Raw genomic sequence first — 19,981 nt, forward strand, 5'->3', positions numbered from 1 at the left:
GAGCTGAAGGCAGATGCTTAAAACTGAGCCACCCAGATGCTCCTGTTTACTTTTTTTTTATCAGTTTTTTTCCTTTGCTTATTTCCTCTGCTTTGTGTTTTCTCAAATATTCATTTTTCTCTGTGGATACTGTCGCCTTGGTTCTCATTCATATATATTTTGGCAGCAGGCTGGCTGTTCCCAGCAGCTCGTGAAACTCTGAGGAGGGGAAGGGCGCCCTCTTTACAGGCACCAGTACTCCTGCGGGAGGGAAAGCATCGCTTCAGTGTTTCTGCAGTTGGCAGAGGAATATGGACTGTCAGCCAACAACACTACGGCCATCTTTGCTCCATCACTGAAACACATCATTGTAGATGAGGAAATTCATGCGGGATGCCTGAGAAAGCCATTTAAAAAAAATAATTTATTTTTATTTTTTTATAAACATATAATGTATTATTAGCCCCAAGGGTACAGGTCTGTGAATCGCAGGTTTACACACTTCACAGCACTCACCATAGCACATACCCTCCCCAATGTCCATAACCCAACCACCCTCTCTCCACCCCCTCCCCCCCAGCAACCCTCAGTTTGTTTTGTGAGATTAAGTCTCTTATGGTTTGTCTCCCTCCCAGTCCCATCTTGTTTCATTTATTCTTTTCCTACCCCCCAAACCCCCCACATTGCATCTCCACTTTCTCATATCAGGGAGATCATATGATAGTTGTCTTTCTCCGATTGACTTACTTGACTAAGCATAATTCCCTCTAGTTCCATCCATGTCGGTTGCAAATGGCAAGATTTCATTTCTTTTGATGGCTGCATAGTATTCCATTGTGTATATATACCACATCTTCTTGATCCATTCATCTGTTGATGGACATCTAGGTTCTTTCCATAGTGTGGCTATTGTGGACATTGCTGCTATAAACATTCGGGTGCACGTGCCCCTTCGGATCACTACGTTTGTATCTTTAGGGTAAACACCCAGTAGTGCAATTTGCTGGATCATAGGGTAGCTCTATTTTCAACTTTTTGAGGAACCTCCTTGCTGTTTTCCAGAGTGGTTGCACCAGTGAGAAAGCCATTTTTTATGGTTCATTCTGACATAGTCCCTTTATACAGTCCTCCATATCTCTTTTCACAATGTTTGTGATCGAGTATTTAATTCATTCCTTCTCAAATAAACCAAACTTTATGCACTGTCAGAACTTGATATCTAATCCTGTTTCTTTTAAAACAATGGACTTTTCTCCAACACATATCTGGTAAACTTATAAAGTCCTTTAGGAGGATCAAGGTCACAAATGTCCCTTTCACTCCTCCCATCAAAGCCAGGAAAGCACAACAATGAGCCTCCCACCTCAAAAAGATGCTTTGGCCCTCAAGTTAGTCATTGATTTGCTTTTATGAGGTTATAGGTTGCATTCGTTGAGATTAACTTGGCTTGTCTAATTTGCATGGGCCACCTCGTTAGTCTAAAAAGAATGAAAAGCGAGGCATGAGGTGGACTCCCTATAAATTCCACGGAACATTTAAAAGCAGAAAACCAAATGACAAAATGAAGGCTGGCAACCTGCACAGTCAGGACTCTGGCTGTTTTTTGGAGGGGGTGAGGACACCCTAATCGGATCCTTTTCTTTCAGGGACTCCTAGGCAATTGCTGGAGGCAGGACCTGGATGGCAGGCACATTTGTCTTGTAAGGCATACTCTGAGAGACTGTGACCATTTCCAGCTCCCACCTGGAACCAGGAATTATTACCAGAAGCTGGCAGATAAGGTCTTAAAGCAAACACAGCAGTAAAACTGGAAACTGGAGAAATATGTTGTTACAGTCGACTTGATAGAAAATTCCTGAAATCCATCATTAGTCAAGTATATAATGCGGAGAACTGCTTCTTATATACAAAACAGGTAGTCATGGAGGGACACATAGGATTCTAAAGCTCCTAAAGATGTTTGCCCAAGGTGGCCTCAGGGCATCATGACCTACCTTTGACTGTATTTAAAAACACTTTTTTAAAAAAAGATTTTATTTATTTATTTGACAGACCAAGATCACAAGTAGGCAGAGAGACAGGCAGAGAGAGAGGGGGGAGCAGGCTCCCTGCTGAGCACAGAGCCCGATGTGGGCCTCGATTCCAGGACCCTGGGATCATGACCTGCCTGAGCTAAAGGCAGAGGCTTTAATCCACTGAGCCACCCAGGTGCCCCCTCTGACTGTATTTAAATGCTTTTGATTCAGCAAAACTGAAATCAGCAAAATGCCCTTCCTCATCTCTAACATGCTCCACTGCAGAACTAGTTAAAAAGACAAGGATCGAAGTCCACTCTCCCTGCCATGCTTCCTTCAAGAGTTGGGGAGAACTTCCCAAGTACTGACCTCAGGCAACACGGGCTAGAACAGGCATTGTTAAGAGTACTAACAAGAGAAAGAAATCTACCATGGAAAAGCAAACAGCAAAGTAGCTGATGCAGGCTAGACCGCGGGGCACAGTGGGAAGGTCGGAGAAGCCATGGCAGGGTATTTCCACTGGGCTGGGAATGAGGAGTGAGGCAGATGCACAAAGGCGTTCGATGGAGCATCTGTCCTGGAGAGCCGAACAGCAGATCCCAGGTCACTGGTCTGAATGCTGCTCTCCCCGCAGCCCGATGGGACTTCCCCTCCAATAGCAGGAACCCTGAATAGCTGCTTTAGCTAGTGTGTGACGTAACACTTCACATTAAAAACAAAAACAAAAACAAAAACTTCCCCCCAAACCCAAACCCTGTAGTGCTGTAGGTATCTCATCGTATCACCTCAGATGCACTCGGGTTCCATTCACAGATTTCCCTTCGGAAATAAGCTGTAAAATTCATCCTCATAATCCATCCCTTGTGAAAAGCTGAAAAGCAGGTCCGTATTTCAGCATTAAAGGTTACAGACTGCACTATTTATTGACTTTGAGAAACTTCATCTCCTTGCAAATTATATCCTCACATCTGCGGGTGGGTAAGAAATGCCTTCATTGACATTTTAGTGTTTGTTAGTGTTTAGTGTTTGTTTAGTGTTTGTGGTCTGTCACTGTCCAGTTGTCCCCCCATGCCAGGGCCCACTGTGGAGAAAGGAGTAAGCAGCATTAGCATCACAGCGATAGCTGCTCTAATGTTAGGGTCCTGGAATGGAAGCAGGACAACCAAAACTTAGTGTAACTCTTAAAGCAGATGGGCCTCAACCAGTGGGCCTTCCTGAGGCCCATACAAATTATACAAGGTTTAGCATTTACCCATTTTAGAACTAATAGCTAGGACCAACTAAGGCTGGAACAAATGTCTAATTTAAATGAAGTTTAGTTATAACAAGGTTCCCAATTCAAAACAAATGTGAAGTAGTAAGTCAGGTCCCAGCCCAAATCAGGACTGGAATGGGCTCCAGCGCTGAGAATGAAACTGCCTCCACACCTGTGCAGTGGCCAGGAGTGCTCAGGAGCAGGCCCTCATGGCCTGGACTCCACCGAGGGAGGTGAGCAGCCTATCCTATCCATAGTAGGCCGAGTTCTGTTTTCCTCAAGCTGAACATTGGACGACAGGCACTGTATTCACAAGGAGTGACCCAAGGTTCTTAGCAAATCACCTGTCTTGCTTAGTGATGGACCAGGCAGACTCTGGCTTAACTGTCCCTAACTATTGAGGCTTCTTCCTTTTCCACTTGGGTCGGCAGAATACAATCCGGGTTACCTCTTCTGGGCTACTGAAGAAGTTTGCAGGAACGGGCCCAAATTCTCTTCAATAGGTATTGGTACAGGGCCCCAGCAGTGGAGAGCAGGTGGATGAGAGGGGAGTGGAAGCAGACGCTTTGCTCCCTGACTTAGAAGACAGGGTTCCTGCTCATTATTCTAAATGATCAAAAATTTTCTCCTTACAACTCAAATGCAAATTGAAAGACCACTTGAAGACTCTACAGACAAATGGTGATGGTTCTAGGGCCGGCTCTGCAGCGGAGAGGGTTCCCTGCCTTCTTCAAAACACTGCATGTCCTGGGCAAACGATTGCTGAACGGCTCCTTCCTCTCCCTGTCACGTCATCTGGTTACCTTCAGGAGCTAGGATTCCTTTCTCTCCATCTCCACAAACACTTTATACTGAAACAAGATTTTATGTTCTCCCAGCAATGACTGTTCCATTTGCCTTGCAAGGGGACAGCTGTTTTGCTTTGGTTTATCAGCAAATGTCACACATTTCTAAGTTCATTAAAGCCTTTTGATCAGATGCAACTGAAGTAGTAGAATCAAGACATTCAGTACTCTGAATATAAAAGTTAAATAAAAGTTAAGTCCCTGAGTGTAGTATGGGGCATACCAAACTAATGGTTATGTTTTGACTGCTCTTGAATTTTCACGTTCATATGCATTTTCTAGTCAGTTTGAACAGTCCAGTTGAATGTCCTGTTGAGATTTTAAAAATAGGATTGACTTCTTTACAATATTAAGTCTCCCATTCATAATCATGATATTCTTCTCTGCTACATTTTCCTTTATACCCTTCAATAAAATTTTATCTTCTACAATAAGACCCCAGCATGTTAAGCTTTTTTTTTTCTAGGTAACGTTTTAAAAAACTGATATTGTGAATGATATCCATTCCTTCCCACCCCATAAAATTTTTCAATTGAATATTGCTGTTTATACATAAATCTGATTTTCAGTCACCTTTCTGAACTGCCTTCATTGGTTCTGAAGTCTTGTCAGTTGATTGTCTTTATCTTCTCGGTAAGTATTTCTTACAAATACTGTTCTCACTTTGCACTCTTTATATCATTACTTTTTCTTGTCTCTGTAATTGCACTGACAAGGACCACAAACATTGCTGAATAGCGGTAGTAAAGGGTATAGTTGTTTGATCTCTGACAAGAATGTCAAATACCTTAAGCCTGGGGCACCTGGGTGCCTCAGTAAGCATTTGCCTTTGGTTCAGGTCATGATCCCAGGGTCCTGGGATTGAGCCCTACATTGGGCTCTCTGCTCAGTGGGAAGTCTGCTTCTCCCTCTCCCGCTCCCATTGCTTGTGTTCCCTCTCTCACTGTCTGTCAAATAAATAAATAAATAAAGTCTTTTTTTGGTAAGTTATTCTCGTTTTTAATAAAAAATGGTACAGTGACCAAGACTTAGTCCAGTTTAAAACAGTTCCTCTTGAGGAGCTCATGACTGAAGAGAAATATGTCAAAGATCAATGTTGTTCCACTTTGGTACCCAGGCAGCTCAGAGTCAAACTGAGTATAACTTTGCATATCATAGTATGATCATCTATATCATCACTATTCTTTCCCAACTTCCCACCTATTTTTTTTTAGAGATATATTTATTTTAGAGAGCACACCCAGAGCAAGTTGGTGAGGGGGCTGCTGGGCAGAGGGAGAGCAAGCAGACACTGCACTGAGCAGAGAGCCCAGAGTGGGCTCCATCAATCTGACGAACCTGAGATCACCTCAGCCGAAACCAAGAGTCCGACACTCATGTGACTGAACCAATCAGGTGCTCCTTCCCACCTATTCTCATTTATATTATCCTTGGTGTTTCCTCTTTATTTACTTTTTTATTGTATGGATTTCCTATCATTTGCAATAAATCTTAATGGAATTAGGTGAACAACAAATGAAAACTTAAAAAAAGATGTGGCTGCATTTGGATTTAAAATCGAGAATGAGAGAAATGTAATCTAAGCAAAAAAAAATATATATGTATATACTGTTGGATCCTTCAAAAACAAATCCATTAGTTATCATGAAATTATATGGAGATCTAACAGTATGATTAGTAAGTCTCTTGGGTGACCATATTAATCAAATCTCAGAAAACATCTGGAGTTAAGTTGGATTCTGTGAATCCTCAGGAATCTGGTACAGAGGAAATCCAGTTCAATGACGCCTGCTTATACTTGCATTGTTAAGCTTGATTATTTGGCTTAAAGTAACTATTAGCAAACAAATTTTAATTTCATATAGTGAAGGAAAACACAGGGGCCATTAGCATTTTCAGAAATAGGTGATTCACAAATTTGTTGAATGTACAATTCCAGGCCATTTCAAATCCTCTGGGAAGGTATCAGGAAAAATGATTAAACCTATCTACAGCTGAGCGATCAAAATAAAAAACATTCCTCCCAACAGAAGTATAAATAGGATCCAAAATTTATCATTTTATTGTTTTTCCTTCATTAGGCCTTTATGACATACATTATTTCTGCAATTTAAATAACAATCTTTCTATTTTAAGGGCTCTGAAAGTGTAAGAATGATAACAATGAATTTTAGGAAATGGTTTCTTTTTCTGAACAGGTTATACCATAACTTCCAAATGGTTTGCCACTGTTCCATAACCACTCCTTCACAAAGACAGACAAATCTTTAGTAAAACAAGTTTAATTCAAAGGTATCTTAAGATAAACTGAAATATGCAGTAAAAAAAAAGAAACGAACCTCACAAACCACAAAGATTTTGCTCATATGCAAACTGCCAGTCCACTTAAATTTTTATTCAATTACTTATTGATCTGTTTAACGTGGTAACTTTTTTAAACATAAATTAGTTTGGGCGATGAATGATGATGTATTTATGCCCTTGACACATATGACAAGTATGGTATTGTGAGAAAGAAAAACATATTTCCTGGTTATATTACTCTTCTGGCTCATCAAAACTCATAAAATATGTTAAGGTTCTGCCACATCCAATGAGGTTAGGTAAATGTAATGGAAGGTGCATTGGGCTGACACACATTTTCATCATACAAATCTTCTGGTAGTTCTTCCTCATCTCCATCAGGAAAATATGTAGGAAATGGTAGATTTTTACAGAAGTCCTTATATGCAGGCAGATTGGAATCTCTGATCTGTGGGGAAGGAGACAAAGATCTTATTATTAAGTATTATCAATTAAGTTAAAGATATTAAGGTAAAAGAAAAGGTCTTTTAATTATTAAGAATTAGAGAATATCTGTTTCTATATTTTCTAATGTGAATAACACAACTGTTATATGAAGTAAAAGGAACTATTACATGAAGTCAAAGGAACTCAAATGTATTCTTTTTATTCCAATAAATTTAATTAATCCAATGACAGAAATACAGCCTTCTTCAAGTTAATCATCTACTCATAATAAAATTACTGATTATTAATTTACATCTTATCCATAACTTATAAATCTCTAGAAATGCCCAGGATAAATTATATTTTATAATTATTACTTAGATATCAATTATATCCAAACTACGTACATAAAAGTTATTACTACCTATTTCTTGATTTTATTATCTACTCCTATTACATATTTTTATTTTTTAATTTTCTATCATAGATTCTTTGAGTCAAGGTTAAAAAATAACTTTTACCTAGTATTTTTGTTAGTCTTAAGTCAAAGGGCACATAACCAAAAATACCAAGTTTTATTAAGGAAATAAGTTTACATTTAACAAGCACCATTATCATTGACACGATAAGGACAAATTAGAATTTAGCAAAAACAACAAAAATTAATCCACAAGTCTTTATATTACCTCTATTAACTCTTCATATTCTAAAAATATGCTAATTATATCTGTGAATTCACAAACCAAGGAACAGTTCAGATATTGATATGACCCGAAATGTTGGGCTTTATTTTTGGAAAACATTATTGGATTCTTTAAAGCTTCTGACTCATTCTACAGCTTTCATTCAGAGAGAAATAAAAAAAATTACATGTAATTAGACACACAGAGTAAAATAAAGTATAATCATTTTGGCAATAAGAAATGAATAATCTGGTTGAAATAAGTACACAGCTGCTAGGAACAGCTAAGTACAGAAAAACATCTATTTTAATCTCTCTCATTAAAATTGTTCCAAGAAATTTTCAGTAAGTTGCCCAGAAGAAAATAAACTCATTTAATTTTTTTTCCAATTCACTAATCTCGGGTTAAACTTTAACTTGAGGGGGAAAAAAAATCCTATTCTTTTACCAATTTAAACTGTTTCCCAAAATCTAGGGATGCCTGTGTGGCTCAGTTGGTTAAACGGCTGCCACTGGCTCAAATCATGATCCCAAGGTCTTAGGATTGAGTCCTACATCTGGCTCCTTGCTCAGAGGGGAGCCTGCTTCTCCCTCTGTGTGCTGCTCCCCCTGCTTGTGTTCTCTGTGTCTCTCTGACAAATAAATAAATAAAATCTTAAAAAAAATAAACTGTCTCAGAATTTAGAACTGAAGATAAAACCCAAGCAAATGAACAACAAAACAGCAAAACTGCGTGCTAATTTGATAAATGTGAAAATTCAGTCATAAATGATCTATGTAGCAAATTCTCAGTTGCTTTTACATTTTGATAGTCCTATTCTTCCTGAGAACACTTCCAATACAAGCACTGCTTATATATATTTTAATTGTAAATGCTATAGTACTATACGTTCATTGATTTGAAATATATATAACATTTTATTTAAATCTCTTGTTTTGGTGCCTCTAAGGCTAAGAGCCAAAAGCTTGCAACCCATCTTTAACAAATGTGTAAGACTTGATAGTATGTATTTTTGTGCACTTAATCTAACCTCTGGCTTATTTCCCTGCCTTCACCAAAACTCCCTCAACTCTCCAGCTCATTTTTTTTTAATATTTCTGTATATTGGCAAACCAGTTCAAATCATCTGAGGAAAGGTGAGGGGTACTACACATACACACACAAAAAAAACTCCAGGAAATCTGGAATAAACTTAAATTTTAAATTAGGGGATAGGAATAAGCATACACAAATAATAATAACATATACTATATAATGTTGAAAACAAGTTCTTTAGGGTCTCCTAATATATTTGGTGAATCGAAACAACAAAAATGCTTACATTGATTAAACAGGTTGGTCATCCTTAAGACTGTCTTTACTAACTTTAGAATAAAAAAAGGCATTGGTAGCCCCATACTCTGTGGGGTGGTGGGGGAGGGGTGCTAAAGCTCTTATGGGATGAGAGAATGTTAAAGACGCTGCCTGTCCACTAGGATATGCCTCAATCCCCATGGCCAAGGGGGCTTTTTTACTTGTTATGGAATCACCTAGAATAGAAAAAGTGGGGTGAATATTTTCAAAAGTGCATCACACTTCTGACATTTAAAAACACAAGCCTACAAAACATCCACCAAACCCATACCTTAATGTTTGGGACAGACATTTGCGTAAGGTTACAGAAGATATTTACTTAGACATTATATGTCAAAGATTTTTTTCAAAATGAGTTTTTTTTTAATCAAAATACGTTTCTTGCAAATACATTCATTAGTGGTTAACAGTTCAAAATGGACTAGACATTCTTTGATGCTAGTTTTTTTTTTTTTTTTAAGATTTTATTTATTTGAGAGAGCGAGCAAGCACACATCCACATGCACAAGAGTGCACAAGGAATGGGAGGGGAGAGAGAGAAGCAGGCACGCCGATGCGGGGCTTCCTCCCTGGGTCCTGGGATCATGACCTGAGCTGAAGGCAGACGCTTAACCAACTGAGCCACCCAGGTGCCACTATGCTAGCTTCTTGAAATGTATTTGGACTCCTCTTATGGGATTGCCTTTTGATGTATCTTCTGAATGTCTTCAGTAATGGTAAGTCATCATCCTTTCAGAGAGCTGAGTTTTTGGTCGATATAGGTGGAAGAGTACTAAATGTTGTTGACTATAAACTCTTTCTAACAAACCAGTCAGAATATCACTGCACATATTATGGTTTTTCAAGACAACTGACTAGCATCTATACTGGCATCCAAGAAAATGCTGAGGTGTATCTGAGAAGTCATAGTAGCAGTAAGGTGCAGCTGGAATGGCAGCCTGGAACGTGGTATGCGGTAAAATGGGGAGAGAAGGGAGACAGACCAACAACCTTTTGTCAAAATTTACAAACTGATCTGTTATACAGTATAATTTTATTATGGAAAGAGTAATTTTCCTCTTTTTTATTAACTAGGTCATTAAATCTATATAACAATTTATTTACAATATATATTGTGTATATATACACTATACACACACACACATATACACATACAATAAACCTGGAATGTGGAGGGATACATTTAATTATAAAGCCAAAATGTTCTAAGTACAATGACAATCTGCCAATCTTGACAACCTAACATTGTGTTTCTGACTATGTCACTTTGGAGACTGGAAACCTAATTAAATCTAAACACATGCAAAGTAAAAAAAAAAAAAAAAAAAAAAAAAAAAAAAAAGCTGTAAGAATTCAAAAGAACTATTTTTTCCCTAAGAAAAATGAGAATAATCCAGTCAAAAAGTTAATTGCAGAAAGGGAATTTTAATTACTGTAAGATTAAAACAAGTATCATACTTTATGCTACTAATGGAATCTAATTTAAGAAATGAAAAGAATACATAAAGACCCAATCTGAAAATCCGAGGTTAAGTTTTAGCCTATTTTTGTTCTTAGTGTTGGAAAATTAATAAAGAATATATTTCTGGGACTAGCTGGCATCACTTCTACTATAAATTTATTTTCAGAATGGAAGATTCAAAATTCAAAAGTGATTTCTAATGTTGTATTATGTTGGCCAAAATCCCAGGCAGAATATTTATTTTCTATTCTATTTGATAGATATATGTCTGTGAGAGTGCAAGAGCTTTTTCCTTCAAACTTTTCTTGTACATTTGTTTTCTTCTTTTACTTAATTTTGAACATAAAACATATATATTTTTAAAACACTAAAAAGTATAATCAGAGCAATGTTAGTTACAATAATAATAATACTGATAAATTTCTCCTTAAAATATCTTTTACCACCTTCCTTTTAAAAAAAAAAAAGTTTCATTTTACATTTTCTTTTAGTAATCTCTAAAGTAAGCCCCAATGTGGGGCTTAATCTCAAAAATCAAGAGTCACCTACTCTTTCAACTGAGCCAGCCAGGCGCCTTTTATCATCTGTATTGTTGACTCTCTCACTGAATTTCCATTTCATGTACATCCAGTGCTTGTGTCAAAGTATTTTGTAAAAAAGTAAAAGTTCTCTTTTGGAACGATACTGATATTTTGACAACAATTATCCTAATATCCTTTTTGTATTTCTAAAGAGCCTCTATTTATTGGTCCTACCCTTTGTGCAGGTTTGTGATTTTATAAACCTAGGTTTTGGCTATTTTGTACAATTTTTTCACTTAGGTGTTACTGAAAAGTGGAAAAAAATTCAACTTAGCAGATAATGTGTTGAAACAGCCACCTATTTTCAAGCCATATTTATGGGTCAAAGGAGAATTTATGGCACACATTCATGTATCCAAACAATGGAAAATAAAGATGGTTTACATACATACCTTTACTAAGCAATTTTTATGGCCAGGTACAGAGCCATTTACATAGATTATATTGTGCTTTGTGTTTATTCTCCATACCTAAAGTAAGAAATGAAATAAAATTTTAAGAGTTAAAAACTCGAGAATATACTTGTATTAAAACAAGCGATATGCTACTAAAAGCCGAGGCTATAAGTAGCCTATGAAGCAATCATTATATTAGCACTTCAAAATGCTGAATGTACAAAATATTGTAATATAGGATTATAACAGATATGTCTTATGGAAGTGGTAGCAAATACTCATTTTAAAGATTTATTGATTCTAGAGAGAGAGAGAGAGAATGAGAGAGAGAGCCAGCACAAGCAAGGAGAGGGAGAGGGAGAGAGAAATCTCAAGGAGACTCCATGCTGAGCACAGAGCTGGATGTGGGGCTTGACCCAGGATCCCAAAATCATGACCTGAGCTGAAATTAAGAGTCAGATGCTTAACTGCACCACCACCCAGGCACCCCACAAACTCTCATTTTAAATATAAATGTGACTGAATAATCAAGATTGCTTGGCTACTTTAATGGACACTGCTGGCACCATTAACAAGTGGAAATTCAATTTTATTTTATTTTTATTTAATACTAGCTTGCTCCAACTTGAAACTGGGGAAGCCACAACCTTTCTAGGTCTAATTTTCAAAATAAGTCTGCTGAGCAGATGGCCCTCAAGTGGGTGGCCTTTCATGTGAAGAAAAAGCTTATATAAATGGGGGAGAATGGTCAAGATATGGTAGTGAAAGAACTCATGTGGAGGGAAAATCAAGTCTGACCGTGCTCACAGCTACTAATGGCTAAATGTTAAATACTATGGAAACTGAAATACTGCACATGTACACACATAAAACACACACACATGCACAGAAAATACACACAAACAGATACAAATGGTGATCACTCATAGATATATTTAGAAGGGAAAAAAATCTTAGATTTAATTACATAAAATTTAAAAAACCCTGCTGGTCAAAATTTATAAATAAAATGTATATAGAATATAGAATCTGGAAGAACATGCACCAAAATGTTAACTGTGTTTATCTTTGGGTATTGTTTTTATGAGGAGATATTTTCTTTGTACTTTTTATACTTTGAAACATATAAGTGTATATATAAATATAAGTTATCAAATTCCTCAAATTAGTAGGGACTGAATTTAACTCCCCCCCCTTAAATATATATAGTTATTGTAGAAGATGGGTATATACTACAACCCTTTCTTCAGTACTACCTTTTCTCTCCTATTTTGATGGTCTCCCTCTCTCTCCCTCCTCCACATCTACTTCTATCCACCCACATTTGACATATAAAGCAAAATACTCTGGCACGGAATTCCACTTTTCTCCGTGCTTATATAACGGCACAGTAACATATACATGGAGGGAGCTTTTGTTCATTCTTTTATAAAAGGACAGTATTACACACAATGCTCTAAAATCCAACTTTTCTCACGCATCATCTTCTTATGCAAATCTTCCAGATCAAACAGTAGATGACTAATTTTTTCAATGACCACACATTCCACAGCTTGGGTGTTAAATAAATATACTACCATGATTATGGGTACAAGACAGACACACAGACACACAGACACATACACCATCTCTCAGGTATTAGAATGATCCTATGCAGAAAAAGACGTGGTACATCCTCTGGTGCCTTGACATTCAGGTATTGGAGTATTCCTACTACAGAGCCACTTCAGAAACTTACTTTCAGTCCAAATGCTGTCCTATCTTTGTTTCCCATTTGTCCAGGCATTTTCGTTCCAGGCCATACTCTGGCAACATCCTACATAAGAAAACCAAAATTAGTACTTTTAAGTACTCTCAATTTCCAACAGCACTGATCAAACGGAAATGCAGAGTGAGAGAGGAATTATTAAAATGTTTTACTTTGTCCTCATTCTGCTAGGCCCCAGTAAGGAACTAAATGAGGACTTAGACACACTTACCCCAGAGGATTTCCTTTCTAAATTAGATTAGAGCAACAAAATAAATACAGGCTAAGAAATGGATGTAGGAGAAAAACTCAGTTAACAAAAGAGTAGCAACCTCACTAATACTGGTTGAGAAGTAGAAAAGAAAAATTACAGAACGTAAACACATGTCATGCTACCACTCAAAGAACAAACTTGACAGCCTGGTCTGTTTTCACTAATCTGCATTAACTGACTTAACCGACTCCATCTACACCCCTGCTGGTGGGACAGGCCTACACTTCCACCCTCGCTTTTGTGACTTTCCTTCCCCAGAATGATTAAAAGGACCGTTAGTTATTAGAATATTAAGTTTGTTTGTTCAGCTCTGGTTGTCTCTGATTCACATAAATGAAACAGCTCCACATTGTCTCTCTGATTTTGGCTTTGATAATAGATAATACTGTATTTAAAGAAGCAAATTTGAATTACATCTAAAATGGGAAAGCTTCTCATGATACATGAATTCCTGGAATATAAACCCTTCTTTATCACTGCTCTGATATCAACAGGCAAAACGCCCAATGCAAGTAGCTTGCCATAGTATGAGAGTTGTTAACCAACTCAGATTAAAAGACAGTTCTGTATGTTATAGACTAAGTATCACTCTTACTCATTCTACAAATGCACTCTGGATTGGTACACCTTGCTTAACATTACATTACTAAAAAAGGACTCTGTCCTCCCCCATTAAATTTACATTCTCATTAACAGTACATCCTTGGGGTGCCTGAGTGGCTTAGTCCTATTCTGCCTTAGGCTCAGGTCGTGAACTCAGGGTCCTGGGATTGAGTCCTGCATTGGGCTCTCTGATCAGCAGGGAGCCTGCTTCTCATTTTAAATATAAATGTGACTGAACAACTAAGAGTGCTTGGCAATTTCAATGGGCTCTGCCAGCACTATTAACAAGTGGAAATTGAATTTTATTTTATTTTCATTTAATATTAGCTTGCTGCAACTGGAACCTGGGGAAGATCTGGATTTGGAACAGAAATTCCAAATCCATTAGTAGTCACTCCCTCCAATTTCCCCCAGCTCTGTGCAACCACTCATCTACTTTCATCTTCACAGATTTGGCTAAGATGGCTAGTTCATGTAAACGGAATCATACAATATATATTCTGTGACTGTTTTCAAGGTTCATCTATGTTGCAGCACATATCAATACTCCACTCTACTTTATTGCTTAATATTATTGTCTGAATTTGCCATATTTTAATTATCTATTCATCAGTTTATGAACATCTGGGTTGCTTCTATTTTTTTGGCAACTTTGAATAATACTGCTATGCACGCACAAGTGTTTTGTGCATGTTTTCACTTCTTCTGGGCATATACCTAGGAGTGGAATTGCTAACTGGTATGGTAACTTTACACTTAACATCTTTAGCAACTGTCAAACTTTTCCAAAGCAGCTGTTATTTCCACATTCCTATCAACAATGTATGAGGGTTCCAATTTTTCCACATCCTTACAAACATTTGTTACTATCCATCTATCTTTTTATTTCTAACCATCCCAGTATGTGTTGAAGTGCTATCTTACTGTGGTTTTGATTTGCTTTTCCCTAATGGCTAAAGATGGTAAGAATTTCTTCATATCCGGCGCCTGGGTGGCTCAGTGGGTTAAGCCGCTGCCTTCGGCTCAGGTCATGATCTCAGGGTCCTGGGATCGAGTCCCGCATCGGGCTCTCTGCTCAGCAGGGAGCCTGCTTCCTCCTCTCTCTCTCTCTCTGCCTGCCTCTCTGCCTACTTGTAATCTCTCTCTGTCAAATAGATAAATAAAATCTTTAAAAAAAAAAAAAAAAAAAAAAAGAATTTCTTCATATCCTAATTGGCCATTTATATATCTTCCATGGAAAAACAACTATTCAAATCCTTTGGATTAAATTGGGTTATCTTTTTCTTTTTTTAAAGACTTATTTGAGAGAGAGAAAGAGAAAGAGGAGGAGAGCACATATGCCTATGTACAGGAGCAGGGGGAGGGGAAGGGAGAGAGAGAGAATCTCAAGCAGACTCTTCACTGAGTGTGGAAGCCAATGTGGAGCTCAATCTCAGGACCTTGAGATCATGACCTGAACCAAAATCAAGAGTTGGCTGCTTAACCAACTCAGCCACCCAGGCGCCCTGAATTGGGTTATATTTTCATATTTTGGATTATAAATTTTAGCAGATATATAATTTGCAAATATTTCCATCCTGTGAGCTGTCTTTTCATTTTTTTTAAAAAAGATTTTATTTATTTATTTGACAGCGATCAGAAGTAGGCAGAGAGGCAGGCAGAGAGAGACGGAGAAGCAGGCTCCCTGCTGAGCAGAGAGCCTGACGTGGGACTCCATCCCAAGACCTGGGATCATGACCTGAGAAGAAGGTAGAGGCTTTAACCCACTGAGCCACCCAGGCGCCCTGTCTTTTCATTTTCTTGATTGTACTGTTTGCAACAGAAAAGTTTAAAGTTTGATGAAGCCTAAGTTATCTGTATTTTCTTTTGTTACTTGTATTTTTGGTGTCCTATCTCAGGCTTCGCCTAACCCAAGGTCATAGAGTTACTCCTGCATCTTCTTAAAAGACTTTTATAGTTTAACTCTTAAATTTATATCTATGATCTAATTTTTATAACAATTTATTTTCATATAATTTATAACTGCATAATTTCACATTCATAAAGAAGTTGTAAAATACAAAAAAAAACTCTCAAACTTTTTACCCAAATTCACCAAGTATTTAAATCTTGCTCCATTTGCTCTACCATTCCCTCTACTTCTATGCATGCATACCCTCCCCTTATGATCTAAAGTCTGATCGCAGACATGATGCTCCTTTACCTGCAAGTATTTCAGTGTGTATTTCTTAAGAATAAGAAAATTCTCTCATATAACCACAGTACAGTTATAAAACTAAAAAATAATTATTATTTAATCTGTAGTCCACATTCTAAATTTTACCCCAATAATGCTCCCAAGTCCAGGATCTACTTCAGAACTCTACACTGTAATTTGTTGTCATGTCTGTTTAGTCTCCTCAAATGTGGAGCAGGTCCTCAGCCTTTGTCCTTCATGATCTTGACATTTCTGAAGCTGATTATTTTGTAACCAATTATTTTATAGATTCTCATTCACTTTGGGTCTAATGTTTTCCCATAATCTACTTCAGGTGATGCATTTCTGGCTGAAACCGCCACAGAAATGATGATGTGTTCTTTTTTGTTCCTTTTGTATTCAGTAGGTTAATCCACTCTAAGCCTTTTATCTTTCCCCTTTGTAACTAATTGAGAGTTGTTTTAGGGACTCTGTATATAACTTATCTCCATCAAGTTTTCACCACTTGTTTCAGCATCCACTGATAATTCCTGGCTGAATCAATTATTCCTACAATGGCTGTCAAAAGTGAAATTCTAACTCCATCATTCCTTCTACATTTATTTGCTAATACTATACCGCAAAGAAGAGCAGTCCCTTTTCTCCCATTTATTAACCTAACCATTCACTTTATTCATCTATACCAATGTGAGATCATCAATTCTAATTTTATTCCATTTTCTGTTATTTTTTACATTTTTAGATCAAACTGTTCCAAGCTTTTTAAGTGGGAGCTCATTTTAGATGACTGCTGTGTCCTTTTCATGTGCCATCATTTTTAAAGCAGTTCCTTTCTTTCTTCCTTATTATTTTAATTTCTAAAGGAAGTATTTTTTTTACTGAGGTCTGATTGATCTACAGCATTATATTAGGTTATGATGTACAAAATAATGATTCAATATTTGCCTATGTTGTGAAATGGTCACAGTAAGTCTAGTTAACGCCCAATATCGTACATACTTACAAAAAACCTTTCTTGTGATGATAACTTTTAAGATCCACTCTCTTAGCAACCTTTAAATACATACTACAGCATTATTAACTATAGTTACCAAGCTGTAAATCAGATTCCTCACTTTCTTGAACAAGCTATTTGGGGTTCATCTTATACTCCTGCCCCATACATGAAACTGGCCATTTCACCAATGAGCCCAAGTTCCTTTCAGTGGGCAATGATATTTAGAAACCAAGATCTAGGCTCTAGATGTGGCTTGCTACTATAGAATACTTTCGCTTTTAGGTTCTTTCAGTAGGGTGAGCTAAGGAATAAATATATACACACATACCTATCTATATCTATTTCTCTTTCTTTACATATGCATACAGTAAATGTACATGGGTACATTCAATCTGAATTCAACACTTTAGGGTTTGTTCTAATTTCCTTCCTTTTCATACCTGAATATCCTTTCCTAGTAGAGAGAAACTTGCCCCCATTATCAATATATTTACTTTTCCATTCAATCCTACAACTTACAGAAAATTATTTCAGAATATAAAAGTCCTTCTCCATTTTCTGTGCTCTTACTGTTTCTACATTTCTTCTCTATTACTCTTCCCTTGTACCACGATACTGTCCTTGACAATCCTTCCCAACTGTATTGACACATAAATGAATTTGTGAAGGAACTGGTGGGGCAGATAGAAGGACATTCTAATCCCTGACTTCGAAGGGTAGGATGGGAGGCAGAGATGGAAGTGAGAAAGTATGCAGGAAAGTACCGAGAATGCTGGTTTTAAGTATGGGGGTTGTTACTAAATGTTTCAAGTCTGGTTCTGCAAAGTAAGTGAGGCCAGGACCCATAAAAATGTGACAAGTACTGTGACCCACCTGGAGTCAGATTAAAATAATGTGACCTGACCCCAAGGACAGACTAAAGCACTCTATGCATCGAAGTTGAATATTCAGCATTAAAAAGGGGAACACTAAGTTATACTTACACCAGTTGAAATAGCTCCAGGTCTCCTGTGAGTTTTTGTTTGACCATGAGTAGCAGGCTGGCCTTTAAATCCCCATCTTTTCATGACACCTTGAAAACCTTTACCAATGCTGAACAAGATAAACATTAGAATTTATATAATAAACAGAGTATAGAATATTCCTAATTGTGCATTTCCTTAATAGTACCTTAGAGTTTTAACAATGCTGCTTATCTAAATACCTATGAAAAGCTATGCAAGAAAAAATGCAAATGAACATTTATCCGTGCCCTAGTTTGTACCCCTTCCTGGAGCCTCACTCCGTATAAGATGATTAATTCAAGATGATGAGACAAGAACAAGTTAAGCAAAGGGAGTTCTTTCTGAACAGGGAGTTTTAGCATCACAATCCTGTGAAACAACACAGTAAAAGTGGTAAATTTTCAGAAATTCCCAAGTACTCATAAGCTCTGGGGTAGGAAATCACTAAGAGCTCCATCTCCTGGTATTCATGCCCTTCTGTAATCACCTCTCGTGGAGTCTGCGTGGACCTAGGAACTCATGTCTAAGGCATAAACTATGGCAAATGATAAGATGTCACTTCTGACACTAGGTTAGAAAGAGACCCTGGCTTCCAACTTGGCACAGTCTTCCCTCGAGACTGTGAAGGAAGTCAGCTGTCATTTCCCACGGAGAGTCATTGGTAAAGAGGTCTCCAGCCAACGACTGTGGTCCTGAGGCTTGCCAAAGGCCACATTAGTGAGCTTGGAGGCAGTGCTCCCCAAACTGAACCGGGATGACTGCAGCCTTGACTGATGGCCTGACTGTAACCCCTGTGGGAGACTAGGTGCCACAGGTACTCAGCTAAGTTGTACTGGGACTCCTGACCACGGAAACTGTGAGAAAATAACTGTTCATTATTTTAAGCTGTTATGTTTTGGGGTCATGTGTTAAGTGGCAGTAAATAATATAACAATAAATAAAACAATAATAATGCCCTAATGCTGGACAAATTTTACTTTTACAGATAACAGAAACATCTTGGTCTCAAGGCTGGAATAGGAAGCTCACAGAGAAACAGAATCAGAGACCAGCAATTTCTTAAAAATCAATTTTTAAATGAAACAACTCTATTTTCAAATTCCAGATTTGAAATCTGGAGAATTTGAAATTGCAGAGAATTTCAGATTTGAAATTGCAGAGAAGCATTCTGTGATGCAGGTAGAAAGCTGAAAATTTAAGTCGGGAATTATTAAAGTTTGTCTCTGTCAAATATATCAATATGAAGATACAACAAAATGGCTAGAATGAATTGCAATACTATACCGGACATATTTTCATACTCTTTAACACCTTCTTCACATTTCATTAGATAATATGTCAACCTATTTTTATTTCTTTAAGACTTTATTTATTTATCTGACAGAGAGAGATGCTGAGAGAAGTAACACAAGCAGAGAGAGTGGAAGAGGGAGAAGCAGCTCCCCCATGAATAAGGAGTTCGATGCAGGACTCATTCCCAGGATTCTGGGATCATGATCTGAGCCAAAGGCAAATGCTTCACAACTAAGCCACCCAGGTGCCCTGATGTCAACCTATATTTAATGTCATGTTCCCTAACTCTAACAAAGCTGATTATTTTAAGACACTGCATGTGCAGGTCACTAGCAAAAAGGACCCAAAGCATAAAATAAAAACCATGTTATTTCCATAAGGACTTTGCTAAGCGTTTAATAAATTACCAGAGAGTAATGGATTAAAGTAAGCCCACACAAATAACTGTTTTAAATAAATTAATTATTCAGCATAAAAACAATGGAAACAGCAGATTATCAAACTGCATGTCAAAAGTAACTTATATATCGAAAATTTAAACATAGTTTACATCATTTTCTTTACATTA

At 37.3% G+C, this 19,981-nt stretch overlaps 1 protein-coding gene across 1 annotated transcript in view; it reads right to left on the reverse strand.

The window, feature by feature from the left end:
* Positions 1-6,133: 6,133 nt before the first annotated feature.
* MRPL3 (mitochondrial ribosomal protein L3) overlaps positions 6,134-19,981 on the reverse strand; it is a 41,944-nt gene continuing 28,096 nt past the window's right edge. Inside the window, exons 7-10 of the mRNA XM_059390926.1 lie at positions 18,100-18,208; positions 13,037-13,114; positions 11,296-11,373; positions 6,134-6,846 (exon numbers count right to left, since the gene is read on the reverse strand). Of these exons, the coding sequence (XP_059246909.1) occupies positions 6,694-6,846; positions 11,296-11,373; positions 13,037-13,114; positions 18,100-18,208 (418 nt within the window). The 3' untranslated portion in view covers positions 6,134-6,693. The remainder of the gene's footprint in view (positions 6,847-11,295; positions 11,374-13,036; positions 13,115-18,099; positions 18,209-19,981) is intronic.

This window comes from Mustela nigripes, chromosome 2 (genome assembly GCF_022355385.1).
Source record: "Mustela nigripes isolate SB6536 chromosome 2, MUSNIG.SB6536, whole genome shotgun sequence".
NCBI lineage: Eukaryota > Metazoa > Chordata > Mammalia > Carnivora > Mustelidae > Mustela > Mustela nigripes.